Source organism: Bombina bombina, chromosome 4, assembly GCF_027579735.1.
Source record: "Bombina bombina isolate aBomBom1 chromosome 4, aBomBom1.pri, whole genome shotgun sequence".
Classification (NCBI taxonomy): Eukaryota; Metazoa; Chordata; class Amphibia; order Anura; family Bombinatoridae; genus Bombina; species Bombina bombina.
Genome location: NC_069502.1, coordinates 234131138 through 234146491, shown reverse-complemented (window position 1 = coordinate 234146491; position 15354 = coordinate 234131138). Strand labels below are relative to the sequence as shown.

Genomic DNA, 15354 nt, shown 5'->3' with positions numbered 1-15354 from the left:
AAAAAAAAAAATACAGAAATAAACGTTTTTTTTTATCACAGTCAACTACAATCTCACAGCTCTGCTGTGAGTGATTACCTCCCTCAAAACAAGTTTTGAAGACCCCTGAGTTCTGTAGAGATGAACCGGATCATGCAGGGAAGACAAACTTCTGACTGAATTTTTTGATGCGTAGCAAAAGCGCCAAAAAGGCCCCTCCTCCTCACACATAACAGTGAGAGAGATCAGTAAACTGTCATAAATTAAATAAAACGACTGCCAAGTGGAAAAAAATAGTGCCCAAAACATTTTTTCACCCAGTACCTCAGAAAATTAAACGATTTTACATGCCAGCAAAAAACGTTTAACATTAATAAATTGAGTGTTATTAAAAAGCCTGTTGCTAGTCCCTGCAAATTAGGCTAAAGTTTTATGCATACAGTATAATTCCAGTGAAGTGCCATTCCCCAGAATACTGAAGTGTAAAATATACATACATGACAGCCTGATACCAGTTGCTGCTACTGCATTTAAGGTTGAATTTACATTATATCGGTATGGCAGAATTTTCTCATCAATTCCATTGTCAGAAAATAATAAGCTGCTACATACCTCTTTGCAGATTAATCTGCCCGCTGTCCCCTGATCTGAAGTTTACCTCTCCTCAGATGGCCGAGAAACAGCAATATGATCTTAACTACTCCGGCTAAAATCATAGAAAAACTCAGGTAGATTCTTCTTCAAATTCTACCAGAGAAGGAATAACACACTCCGGTGCTATTATAAAATAACAAACTTTTGATTGAAGGTATGAAACTAAGTATAATCACCACAGTCCTCTCACACATCCTATCTATTCGTTGGGTGCAAGAGAATGACTGGTAATGGCAGTTAGGGGAGGAGCTATATAGCAGCTCTGCTGGGTGAATCCTCTTGCACTTCCTGTTGGGGAGGAGTTAATGTCCCATAAGTAATGGATGATCCGTGGACTGGATACACTTAACAAGAGAAAAGGACCTTGCGATAGAAGGTCTGGTCTTAACGGAAGAGTCCATGGTTGGCAAGTGGCCATCCGGACAAGATCCTGTGAGGCCATGCTGGAGCCACCAGCAGAACAAACAAGCACTCCTTTAGAATCTTGGAAATCACTCTTGGAAGAAGAACTAGAGGCGGAAAGATATAGGCAGGATGATACTTCCAAGGAAGTGACAATGCATCCACCGCCTCCGCCTGAGGATCCCTGGATCTGGACAGATACCTGGGAAGTTTCTTGTTTAGATGAGAAGCCATCAGATCTATTTCTGGAAGTCCCCACATTTGAACAATCTGAAGAAATACCTCTGGGTGAAGAGACCATTTGCCCGGATGTAACGTTTGGCGACTGAGATAATCCGCTTCCCAATTGTCTATACCTGGGATATGAACCGCAGAAATTAGACAGGAGCTGGATTCCGCCCATACCAGTATTCGAGATACTTCTTTCATAGCCAGAGGACTGTGAGTCCCTCCTTGATGATTGACATATGCCACGGTTGTGACATTGTCCGTCTGAAAACAAATGAACGACTCTCTCTTTAGAAGAGGCCATGACTGAAGAGCTCTGAAAATTGCACGGAGTTCCAAAATGTTGATTGGTAATCTCACCTCCTGAGATTCCCAAACCCCTTGTGCTGTCAGAGACCCCCAAACAGCTCCCCAACCTGTCAGACTTGCATCTGTTGAAATCACAGTCCAGGTCGGAAGAACAAAAGAAGCCCCCTGAACTAAACGATGGTGGTCTGTCCACCACGTCAGAGTGTCGTACAATCGGTTTTAAAGATATCAATTGAGATATCTTTGTATAATCCCTGCACCACTGGTTCAGCATACAGAGCTGAAGAGGTCGCATGTGAAAACGAGCAAAGGGGATCGCGTCCGATGCAGCAGTCATAAGACCTAGAATTTCCATGCATAAGGCTACCGAAGGGAATGATTGAGACTGAAGGTTTCGACAAGCTGAAACCAATTTTTGACGTCTCTTGTCTGTCAGAGACAGAGTTATGGACACTGAATCTATCTGGAAACCTAAAAAGGTTACCCTTGTCTGAGGAATCAATGAACTTTTTGGTAAATTGATCCTCCAACCATGTTCTCGAAGGAACAATACAAGTTGATTTGTATGAGATTCAGCTAAATGTGAAGACTGAGCAAGTACCAAGATATCGTCCAAATAAGGAAATACCACAATACCCTGTTCTCTGATTAGAGACAGAAGGGCACCGAGAACCTTTGTAAAAATCCTTGGAGCTGTTGCTAGGCCAAACGGCAGAGCCACAAACTGGTAATGCTTGTCTAGGAAAGATAATCTCAGAAACTGATAGTGATCTGGATGAATCGGAATATGCAGATATGCATCCTGTAAATCTATTGTGGACATATAATGCCCTTGCTGAACAAAAGGCAGGATAGTCCTTACAGTTACCATTTTGAATGTTGGTATCCTTACATAATGATTCAATATTTTTAAATCAAGAACTGGTCTGAAGGAATTCTCCTTCTTTGGTACAATGAAGAGATTTGAGTAAAACCCCAGCCCCTGTTCCAGAACTGGAACTGGCATAATTACTCCAGCCAACTCTAGATCTGAAACACATTTCAGAAATGCTTGAGCCTTCACTGGATTTACTGGGACACGGGAAAGAAAAAATCTTCTTGCAGGAGGCCTTATCTTGAAGCCTATTCTGTACCCTTGTGAAACAATGTTCTGAATCCAAAGATTGTGAATCGAATTGATCCAAATTTCTTTGAAAAATCGTAATCTGCCCCCTACCAGCTGGGCTGGAATGAGGGCCACACCTTCATGTTGTCTTGGGAGCTGGCTTTGGCTTTCTAAAAGGCTTGGATTTATTCCAGACTGGAGATGGTTTCCAAACTGATACCGCTCCTGTAGGGGAAGGATCAGGCTTTTGTTCCTTATTGTGACGAAAGGAACGAAAACGATTAGTAGACCTAAATTTACCTTTAGATTTTTTATCCTGTGGTAAAAAAGTTCCTTTCCCCCCAGTAACAGTTGAAATAATAGAATCCAACTGTGAACCAAATAATTTATTACCCTGGAAAGAAAGGGAAAGCAAAGTTGACTTGGAAGACATATCAGCATTCCAAGTTTTAAGCCATAAAGCTCTTCTAGCTAAAATAGCTAGAGACATATACCTGACATCAACCCTAATGATATCAAAGATGGCATCACAAATAAAATTATTAGCATGTTGAAGAAGATTAACAATGCTATGAGAATTATGATCTGTTACTTGTTGTGCTAAAGCTTCCAACCAAAAAGTTGAAGCTGCAGCAACATCCGCTAAAGATAAAGCAGGTCTAAGAAGATTACCTGAACATAAGTAAGCTTTTCTTAGAAAGGATTCAATTTTCCAATCTAAAGGATCCTTAAAGGAAGTACTATCTGCCGTAGGAATAGTAGTACGTTTAGCAAGAGTAGAGATAGCCCCATCAACTTTAGGGATTTTGTCCCAAAACTCTAATCTGTCAGATGGCACAGGATATAATTGCTTAAAACGTTTAGAAGGAGTAAATGAATTACCCAAATTATTCCATTCCCTGGAAATTACTTCAGAAATAGCATCAGGGACAGGAAAAACTTCTGGAATAACTACAGGAGATTTAAAAACCTTATTTAAACGTTTGGATTTAGTATCAAGAGGACCAGTTTCCTCTATTTCTAATGCAATTAAAACTTCTTTAAGTAAAGAACGAATAAATTCCATTTTGAATAAATATGAAGATTTATCAGCATCAACCTCTGAAACAGAATCCTCTGAACCAGAGGAATCATTATCAGAATCAGAATGATGATGTTCATTTAAAAATTCATCTGAAAAATGAGAAGTTTTAAAAGACCTTTTACGTTTACTAGAAGGAGGAATAACAGACATAGCCTTCTTAATGGATTTAGAAACAAAATCTCTTATGTTAACAGGAACACTCTGAGTATTAGATGTTGACGGAACAACAACAAGTAATGTAACATTACTAAAGGAAATATTATCTGCATTAACAAGTTTGTCATGACATTCATTACAAACAACAGCTGGAGGAACAGATACCACAAGTTAACAGCAAATACACTTAACTTTGGTAGATCCAGCATCAGGCAGCGATTTTCCAGAAGTATCTTCTGATTCAGGGTCAATCTGAGACATCTTGCAATATGTAATAGAAAAAACAACATATAAAGCAAAATTGATCAAATTCCTTAAATGACAGTTTCAGGAATGGGAAAAAATGCCAGTGAACAAACTTCTAGCAACCAGAAGCAAATAAACAATGAGACTTAAATAATGTGGAGACAATAATGACGCCCATATTTTTTAGCGCCAAAAAAGACGCCCACATTATTTGGCGCCTAAATGCTTTTGGCGCCAAAAATGATGCCACATCCGGTAACGCCGACACTTTTGGCGCAAAAAAAAAAAACCGTCAAAAATGACGCAACTTCCGGTGACAAGTATGACGCAGGAAATAACAAAGAAATTTTTTTTGCGCCAAAAAAGTCAGCGCCAAGAATGACGCAATAAAATTAAGCATTTTCAGCCCCCGCGAGCCTAACAGCCCACAGGGAAAAAAGTCAAATTTTAAGGTAAGAAAAAATTGATTATTCAAATGCATTATCCCAAATAATGAAACTGACTGTCTGAAATAAGGAATATTGAACATCCTGAATCAAGGCAAATAAATGTTTAAACACAAATATTTAGAACTTTATATAAAAGTGCCCAACCATAGCTTAGAGTGTCACAAAAATAAGACTTACTTACCCCAGGACACTCATCTACATGTAGTAGAAAGCCAAACCAGTACTGAAACGAGAATCAGTAGAGGTAATGGTATATATAAGAGTATATCGTCGATCTGAAAAGGGAGGTAAGAGATGAATCTCTACGACCGATAACAGAGAGCCTATGAAATAGACCCCGTAGAAGGAGATCATTGAATTCAAATAGGCAATACTCTCTTCACATCCCTCTGACATTCACTGCACGCTGAGAGGAAAACCGGGCTCCAACCTGCTGCGGAGCGCATATCAACGTAGAATCTAGCACAAACTTACTTCACCACCTCCACGGGAGGCAAAGTTTGTAAAAACTGATTTGTGGGTGTGGTGAGGGGTGTATTTATAGGCATTTTGAGGTTTGGGAAACTTTGCCCCTCCTGGTAGGAATGTATATCCCATACGTCACTAGCTCATGGACTCTTGCTAATTACATGAAAGAAATTAGCATATATACCTCCTAGATTTAGCTTTCAACTAAGAATACCAAGAGAACCAAACAAAATTAGTAATAAAAGTAAATTAGAAAGTTGTTTAAAATTACATGCCCTATTTAAATAACAAAAGTTTTTTTTGACTTGACTGTCCATTTAAATTACAGAAAAATGGGGCAAGAAACAATGAAAATACATTGCAAAATTATTTTACTACTCATAATTAATATTACAATCTCAAAATGTTTACTGCCCTGTTAAGTATTTGGTAATATGAACTTTGTGATTACACTATAGTAGTTACATGACTGTAGCAAACATACAAAAACCATGAAAACAAGAAACAAACCTCTTCTGGATAGAAATACTGCAGGTGTGTAAGTGGGAAGACCGATTCAAAGCCATCTCTGAAGGAATCAAATTGTCTTGATACACCTTCATTCAGTGCCCAATATATTACAAGCTGGAAAAAAAAAAAAAAAAAAAAAACTAATGTAAATAGTTAATTGGATATATCTGCAGTTCATTAAACATATAGGGTGTTCATACTCGTAAAAAAAAATCATATTAAGTAATAAAAAATATTCTAAACTGATTCTCAAGAAACACCGTAAAGAAGTTGCTTATTCTCTCTCTTATTCCCTCTTCTCAGCTAGTCACAGAGCTCAATGCCTATATATTAGTAATAGCAAGCTATTGTTTGTGTAGAACCGCAGAATTATATACAATGACAAAGATTTGTGATATGCAAAAAAAAACATAACAGAAAAAACAAAAACTAGTACAGGAGGTGGAGGGCCCTGAACCGAAGAGCTTAAAGTCTACAGGTTGAGGGTGCAGAGATATAAGGTTTGAGGTAGCTTGTCACATGGATTGTAGTTGCACCAGTGAGTCAAGACAGTTCAAGATTTATTTTGGGTAGGATGAAACGGAAATTCATGCTTACCTGAAAAATTTATTTCTTTTACGATATGACAAGTCCACGGATTTCATCCTTACTTATGGGATTACGCCTCCTGGTCAGCAGGAGGAGGCAAAGAGCACCACAGCAGAGCTGTATATATATAGCTCCTCCCTTCCCTCCCACTACAGTCATTCGACCGAAGTTAGGAAGAGAAAGGAAAAGCCAAAGGTGCAGAGGTGACTGAAGTTTAACAAAAAATAAATAAATACCTGTCTTAGAAATGACAGGGTGGGCCGTGGACTCGTCATATCGTAAAATAAATAAATTTTAGCAGGTAAGCATAAATTTCCTTTTCTTTTACAAGATATGACGAGTCCACAGATTTCATCCTTACTTATGGGATACAATACCAAAGCTATAGGACACGGATGAAAGGGAGGGACAAGACAGGAACCTAAACGGAAGGCACCACTGCTTGAAGAACCTTTCTCCCAAAAACAGCCTCAGAGGCAAAAGTATCAAATTTGGAAAAAGTGTGAAGAGACGACCAAGTTGCAGCCTTGCAAATCTGTTCAACAGAAGCATCATTTTTAAATGCCCATGAGGAAGCCACAGCCCTAGTGGAATGAGTCTTAATTCTTTCAGTAGGCTGCTGTCCAGCAGTCTCATATGCAAAACGGATGATACTCTTCAGCCAAAAAGAAAGAGGTAGCCGTAGCTTTCTGGCTCCTACGTTTTCCAGAGAAAACCACAAATAATAAAGATGATTGACGAAATTCTTTAGTCGCCTGCAAGTAAAACTTCAGGGCACGGACCATGTCCAAGTTATGTAACCGACGCTCCTTCTTAGAAGAAGGATTAGTACACAAGGAAGAAACAAAAATTTCCTGATTAATATTCTAATTAGAAACAACCTTAGGAAGGAAACCAGGTTTGGTACGTAAAACCACCTTATCAGAATGGAAAATGAGATAAGGAGAATCACATTGTAAAGCCGAAAGCTCAGAAACTAGAAATAGCAACCAAAAATAAAACTTTCCAAGATAACAACTTAATATCTATGGAATGCACGGGTTCAAACAGAACCCCTTGAAGAACATTAAAGGATTACTTTCTGTTATAATTTTTAAGCTAAACAACTAACATATTAAAGTTAATAAACATTAATTAAAACCTACTGACCTATATTTTCTCCAAAACGAAGTTTTATAACGTTCTAAAAGTTATATCTTTTATTCGCCGATGATGTCACGTTATCCTGCCCACTTGTTTCAGCACTGAGTGTTCAAAATACTTAAACCAATAACTTTGTGTTTAAAGCGCCATTTTGAAACCTAGGTATTGTAAACGGATTGGTACAGAGCAAAGGATACCCACGGAGTGGGTTTGGAAAACAATTAAATTTGCAGACAAGATTTCTGATATACGGTAGAGATATGTTAATGAAATGCTATTGATAAAAAGCGTATTTGGGGTAGTTCGTTAGTAACAGGCATAGAAAATATTTACTTACAGTGGCCCTTTAAGAACTAAATTCAAACTCCAAGGTGGAGCAATTGGTCTAAACGCAGGCTTGATTCTAGTCAGACAAAAAGATTGAACGTCTGGAAAAAAAAAATAGACAAAGCAGAAATCTCTCCCTTTAAGGAACTTGCTGACAACCCTTTCTCTAATCCTTCTTGGAGAAAAGATAAAATTCTGGGAATTCTAACTCTACTCCATGAGTAGCCCTTGTATTCGCACCAATAAAGATATTTACGTCATATCTTATGGTAAATCTTTCTGGTAACAGGCTTACGTGCCTGAATCAAGGTATCAATGACCGAATCAGAGAACCCTCGCTTAGATAAAATCAAGAGTTCAATCTCCAAGCAGACAGCTGCAGAGAAACTAGATTTGGATGATGGAAGGGTCCCTGAATGAGAAGGTCCTGCCTCAATGGAAGCTTCCACGGTGGCAGAGGGGACATGTCCACCAGATCGGCATACCAAGTCCTGCGAGGCCACGCAGGAGCGATGAGAATCACAAAAACCCTCTCCTGTTTGATCCGAGCAATCACCCGGGGAAGGAGAGCAAACGGTGGAAACACATAAGCTAGGTTGAACGACCAAGGCACTGCCAAGGCATCTATCAGTTCGGCCTGAGGATCCCTGGACCTGGATCCGTATCTCGGGAGCTTGGCATTCTGACGAGATGCCATAAGATCCAGCTCCGGTCTGCCCCATCTGAGAATCAGAGTGGCAAAGACCTCCGGATGGAGTTCCCATTCCCCCGGATGAAACGTCTGTCTGCTCAAAAAATCTGCTTCCCAGTTGTCCACTCCTGGGATGTAGATTGCTGACAGATAACAAGAGTGAGCCTCCCTCCAAGAGTGAGCCTCCACCCACCGAATTATCTTGGATACTTCTGTCATCGCTAAGGAACTCCTTGTTCCTCCCTGATGATTGATGTAAGCCACAGTCGTGATGTTGTCCGACTGAAAACGGAAGAATTTGGCCGAAGCCAACTGAGACCAAGCCTGAAGCGCATTAAATATTGCTCTCAATTCCAGAATATTGATTGGAAGGAGAGACTCCGACTGAGTCCACACACACTGAGCCTTCAGGGAATTCCAGACTGCACCCCAACCTAGTAGACTGGTGTCCGTTGTCACTATCACCCATGAGGGTCTGCGGAAGCACGTCCCTTGGGATAGATGATCCGGCGACAACCACCAAAGAAGAGTGTCTCTTGTCTCCTGATCCAGATCTATCCGAGGAGATACATTTGCATAATCTCCATTCCACTGCCTAAGCATGCTCAGTTGTAGCGGTCTGAGATGAAAACAAGCAAACGGAATGATGTCCATTGCCGCCACCATCAATCCAATTACCTCCATGCACTGAGACACTGATGGCCGAGGATTGGACTGAAGGGCTCGGCATGTGTTCAGAATCTTTAACTTTCTGACTTCCGTCAAGAAGATTTTCATGGATATAGAATCTATTAGAGTTCCCAGGAAATGAACCCTTGTCTGTGGAATTAGTGAACTCTTTTCTAGATTCACCTTCCACCCGGGAGTCCTTAGAAAAGACAGAACCATGTCTGTATGAGATTTTGTCAGTTGATAAGACGCCTGGATCAGAATATCGTCCAGATAAGGCGCCACTGCAATGCGCCGCGGTCTGAGAACCGCCAGTAGAGACCCTAGAACCTTTGTGAAGATCCTGGGTGCTGTGGCCAGCCCGAAAGGAAGAGCGACGAACTGAAAATGTTTGTCCAGGAAGGCAAACCTTAGAAAATGGTGATGATCTTTGTGGATAGGAATATGAAGATATGCATCCTTTAAGTCCACGGTAGTCATATATTGACCCTCCTGGATCAATGGAAGAATTGTCCGAATAGTCTCTATCTTGAAGGATGGGACTCTGAGAAACTTGTTTAGACTCTTGAGATCTAAAATGGGTCGGAACGTTCCCTCTTTTTTGGGAACCACGAAAAGATTCGAGTAAAACCCTCGCCCCTGTTCCTGTATTGGAACGGGACAAATTACTCCCATAGTGGAGAGGTCTTTTACACAACGTAAAAACGCCTCTCTTTTTATCTGGTCTACAGAAAATTGTGAAAGAAGAAACCTCCCCCTTGGGAGAGAATTTTTGAATTCCAGTTGATACCCTTGGGACACAATTTCCAGAGTCCAGGGATCCTGAATGTCTCTTATCCAAGCCTGGACAAAGAGAGAAAGTCTGCCCCCTACTAGATGCGGTTCCGGATCGGGGGCCGCCCCTTCATGCTATTTTGGGAGCAGCAGCGGGCTTCTTGGGTTGTTTACCCTTGTTCCAAGCCTGGTTGGGTCTCCAGATGGACTTGGCTTGTGCAAAATTCCTTTCCTGTTTAGTGGAAGAAGAAGAGGTGACTCCCTTGAAATTTCGAAAGGAACGAAAAATTACTCTGTTTACCCCTTTGTTTAGATGTCTTATCCTGAGGTAGGAGGTGACCCTTACCTCCCGTAATGTCAGAAATGATTTCTTTCAAGTCAGGCCCGAACAGGGTCTTTCCTTTGAAAGGAATAGTCAAAAGCTTGGATTTAGAGGACACATCCGCGACCAAGATTTTAACCATAAGGCTCTGCGCGCTAAAATGACAAATCCTGCATTTTTAGCCGCCAATCTGGCGATATGAAAGGCAGCATCCGTAACAAAAGAATTAGCCAGCTTAAGGGCCTTAATTATATCCAATATTTCCTCTAAAGAAGTCTCAGTCTTAAGATACTCTTCTAAGGTATCAAACCAAAAGGCAGCCGCAGTTGTGACTGGTACAATACAGGCCGTCGGTTGTAATAGAAAACCTTGATGAACAAACAGCTTTTTTAGAAGACCCTCCAACTTCTTATCCATAGGGTCTTTGAAAGCACAACTGTCCTCAATAGGGATAGTCGTACGCTTAGCCAGGGTAGAGATAGCACCCTCCACCTTAGGGATCGTTTGCCAAGAATCCCAAACAGAATCAGCTATAGGGTACATTTTCTTAAAATTAGCAGAAGGTGAGAACGGGATACCCGGTCTTTCCCATACCCGCGTAATAATTTCCGAATTTCTCTTAGGAACCGGAAAAACATCAGAATAAGAAGTATTTGTCCATCTTACACAATTTCTCTGGCAGTACCACAATAGAGTCACAGTCGTCCAGAGTCACTAAAACCTCTCGAAGAAACAGACGGAGGTGTTCAAGCTTAAATCTGAAGGACACGACGTCCGAGTCTGCCTGAGGTAACACACTCCCTGAGTCAGAAAGTTCCCTCTCAGACAGAAGCTCCCTACCCCCCAAATCAGAACCCTGGGATGGCACATCGGAGATAGTCATCAAAGCATCAGAAGTCGCAGGAACCAAAGGGGCTTCTGTCCTGCCGCGTTTGCCTTGTAACACTGGCAACTTGGATAAAACTTCTGTAAGAGTGGATGACATAACTGCAGCCATATCCTGCAGAGTAAATGAAGTGGATGCAGTTGAAGAACATGGCGTCGCTTGACCAGGCGTTAAGGGCTGTGACGCTTGGGGAGAAAGAGTTGGCATACCCTGAGTCTCATCAGTCTGAGAAACATCCTGAGCTACATATTTATTAAAGAAAATCTGCTCTCTACATTGTAATGCTCTCTCAGTGCATGATGGGCAAAAAGTAAGCGGGGGTTCGTCCACAGTCGCTAAAACCTCTTTAAGTAACAGACGGAGCTGTTCAAATTTAAATCTGAAGGACATGACGTCCGAGTCTGCCTGAGGTAACACACTCCCTGAGTCAGAAAGTTCCCCCTCAGACAGAAGCTCCCTACCCCCAAATCAGAACCCTGGGAGGGCACATCGGAGATAGTCATCAAAGCATCAGAAGTCGCAGGAACCAAAGGGGCTTCTGTCCTGCCGCGTTTGCCTTGTAACACTGGCAACTTGGATAAAACTTCTGTAAGAGTGGATGACATAACAGCAGCCATATACTGCAGAGTAAATGATGTGGACGCAGTTGAAGAACATGGCGTCGCTTGAGCGGGCGTTAAGGGCTGTGACGCTTGGGGAGAAAGAGTTGGCATACCCCGAGTCTCATCAGTCTGAGAAACATCCTGAGCTATATCTTTATTAAAGAAAATCTGCTCTCTACATTGTAATGCCCTCTCAGTGCCTGATGGGCAAAAAGTAAGCGGGGGTTCCACATTGGCATTTAAACACATGGAACAAATACTGGCATTTAGATCATCCATTGTGAAAGTAAAAAGTTATTTAATTATATAATACACTTTCTATATAGAAAACCATTGTAAAATAAAACACTGTGCCTTTAAGAAAAAATAAAAATATTTTGTCTAGGTCACTGGGTTATAAGATTTTAATATTTGCAGCTTTGGAGACAAAAACAAAGTTTTAGAACGTATTCCAGAAGCAGACAACTAATTTGGGGTAGTAATTTACACTTTTAAAAATAATAGCACTGCTCCCTATGACCCGACAAACAAGCCTCCTAACAGCAGAGTGTCTGCACCGCCTGTTCTACCCATGCGGTCCAGACAGACACCGGAGTCACTTACTCCTCCGACTCCCAGAAAAGCACTGCGCGGCTTGTCCCAGCGCGCGAACGAGTGCCCCGCCCATCGTGGGCGTAACCAACAAAACTCCCGGGCGGCTCTGTATATGTAAAAAATGGAGTCGCCAGAACAAATGCAATCTACCACACATAAATTCCCCAGCGTCAGCCCAATCCTGAAGGGGTTAATCTTGTTAAAGAAAAACACCCCAATGTGTCTCATGCAGCCCCATAAACAGGCCCAATATACAAATCAGCCCTCTAGAACCGTGTAGTAAAGCACACAGACATAGGTGAAGATATGTAGTTTACGGAGGAAAATTACAGTCTTTTCTGAGGTAACAGGTGTCACAGAAAGTAGTAGACTTCACATACCTCCAGGAATCTGTGGGAACAAAACTGGGTCTTAGATAAAATTTGTTAAGACCATATTCAGCAGGGCAGCACACAGTCTGGGAGTCACAGAAACGATCATATTTGAATCTGTACAGCTCCCCTTGCTTTACCCTTGAGCAAAATAGTACACACCGGTACCATTTAAAAATAATAAACTCTTGATTGAAGAATCTAAACTAACACCTCACTTTACCTCTTCCTATCACTAACACAGGCAAAGAGAATGACTGGGGTGGGAGGGAAGGGAGGAGCTAAATATATACAGCTCTGCTGTGGTACTCTTTGCCTCCTCCTGCTGACCAGGAGGCGTAATCCCATAAGTAAGGATGAAATCCGTGGACTCGTCATATCTTGTAAAAGAAAAAGCCTCTCTGAATAGGGGGGTTTTCAAAAAGCGTTTAAAGCTATACAAAGTTGGAGAAAGTCTGATGAGCAGGTAGAGAGTTCCAGAGGACAGGAGCAACACGTGAGTAATCTGATGTGAAAGAGATACATAGAGATAGTAGGAGTGTAGAGACGTCAGAGGTTGATCGAAGGAGGCGGCTCAGGGAGTATTTGGAGATTAGAGAGGAGATACAGTTTGGAGTGATGCTCTTGAGTGCTTTATAGGTTAGGGTTAATACTTTGAATTGTATTCTAAAGTGTAAGGGGAGACAATGTTTAAAATTGCAGAGTGGAGCAGCTGATGTAGATTGGCGATTTAGGTGGATGAGTCCAGCTGAAGCATTCATGCAAAATTGGAGGCAGTAGAGACAGTGTTTGGGAAGGCCAATAAGAAGTAGATTGGAGTAGTCGATGAGTGACAAGATGAGGGAATGCATTAGTATTTTTTGTAGTTTCTTGAGTAAGGAAAGGTTGAATTCTGGAAATGTTATGTAGGTGTGCATGGCAGGATTTGGTAAGAGCTTGAATATGTGGAGTGAATGTGTGTTAGGAGTCAAGTGTGACCCCAAGAGAGCAGACCTTGGGTAAGGTGTTGAGAACAGATTATTCAACTGTAGGAGAAATGTCAGGTGTTGGATATCTAGGGGGAGGGGGGGATAAGAAGTAGCTCAGTTTTAGACAGATTGAGTTAGAGGTAGTGCAAGGACATCCAAGAGGAATTTGCAGAGAGACAGTTGGTAATTTGGTTGAGTAAAGAGGGAGGGATATGAGGAGGGGAAAGATAGATTTGGGTGTCATCAGAATATAAGTGGTACTGGAAGCAAAAGGACTATATAAGTTCTCCAAGGTAGGATGCATAGGTAGAAAAAAAGCAAGAGACCCAAGACAGAGCCTTGTGGTACTCCTACTGAGAGAGGCAAAGAATCAGAGAATATGCTTTCAAAGGAAACCGTAAACGAGTGGTTAGAGATAGGAAGCAAACCGGGAGAGGGCTGTGCCTGAGATGCCAAAAGAATGTAGAATTTGCAAAAGGAGAGGATGATCAATTTTGTCGAAACCAGCAGTTAGATCCAGAAGACTTAGTAAGGAGTAGTGTGTTGTGTTTAGGGTGGAAGCCAGATTGTAGGGATCAAATAAGGAGTTAGTTGAGAGAAATTGAGTTAGGCGACTGAAGACTAGACATTCCAATAATTTGGAAGCAAAGAGAAGAAAGGAGACTGGACAATAGTAAGAAGGGATCAACAGAGGGCTTTTTTTTTTAGGATTTTGTGATTGATGCATGCTAGAACATATCAGGAAATCTTACAGTGAAGAAAGACTGGTTAAAGAGATGAGTTAGGGCAGAGGATAAAGAAGCAGAGAAAAAGTTGTAAAGGAATAGGGTCAAGCGTACAAGTTGTGAAATGAGCAGATTTTATTACGTTTGGTAGTGGGTGGAGGTGCAGGCAGACGAAGAAGAGTTAAAGGTTAAAAACAGCTTTCTGGGGTTGGATGTATTATAGCTGAAACAAGGGAGGAGAAATAAGAGTTGCTTGGCCAGGCTGAGGACAGACTTGTATGATCGGAGGATGAACTTATAATGGGTCAGGCTTCAAAGTGGTAAAAAATTGTGATGCTGGGTGAGGAGGCCGATAGGTAACAGCAACACGGAATGCTACAGGGGAGAAAAGGCTGATATAGCTTTAAGTTTGCAGTGGAAGGTACAGTATGGAGACAGGACACCTACTCCACCCCCCCTTCTTTATTGGTCTCCTGGGAATGTGACTGAAGTGCAAACCACAGAAGTTGTGTTATTAGAGGAGAGCCAAGTTTCTGTGAGGACTAACATATTAAGTAGATGTGTGCATTGAGAGGTTTTGGATACCGTTGAATGCAGTGGCCTGTTGTGCAGTTCAGCTATTTATACTTGTGAAACAGCAACACACTAAAATCTGTGCAAATCCAGATTTTAGTGTGTTGTGGTTTCACAAGTATAAATTTGGTTCAGAAAACAGCCGAACTGCACAAAGGGCCACCTTCTTCCGAAACCTCTGAATGCATATGACTAATGTTAAAGAGACACTGAACCCACATTTTTTCTTTCGTGATTCAGATAGAGCATGAAATTTTAAGCAACTTTCTAATTTACTCCTATTATCAAATTTTCTTCATTCTCTTAGTATCTTTATTTGAAATGCAAGAATGAAAGATTAGATGCCGGCCTATTTTTGGTGAACAACCTGGGTTGTCCTTGCTGATTGGTGGATAAATTCATCCTTCAATAAAAAGTGCTGTCCATGGTCCTGAACCAAAAAAACTTAGCTGCCTTCTTTTTCAAATAAAGATATCAAGAGAATGAAGAAAATGTTATAATAGGAGTAAATTAGAAAGTTGCTTAAAAACA

At 41.2% G+C, this 15354-nt stretch overlaps 1 protein-coding gene across 9 annotated transcripts in view; it reads right to left on the bottom strand.

Annotated features, from left to right (window-relative positions):
- TRIP12 (thyroid hormone receptor interactor 12) overlaps positions 1-15354 on the bottom strand; it is a 1052161-nt gene that overhangs the window by 57221 nt on the left and 979586 nt on the right. For all 9 annotated transcript variants that reach the window (XM_053709826.1, XM_053709829.1, XM_053709830.1 and 6 more), the window contains one exon: positions 5591-5704. In XM_053709826.1, coding sequence (XP_053565801.1) covers positions 5591-5704 — 114 coding nt within the window. The remainder of the gene's footprint in view (positions 1-5590; positions 5705-15354) is intronic.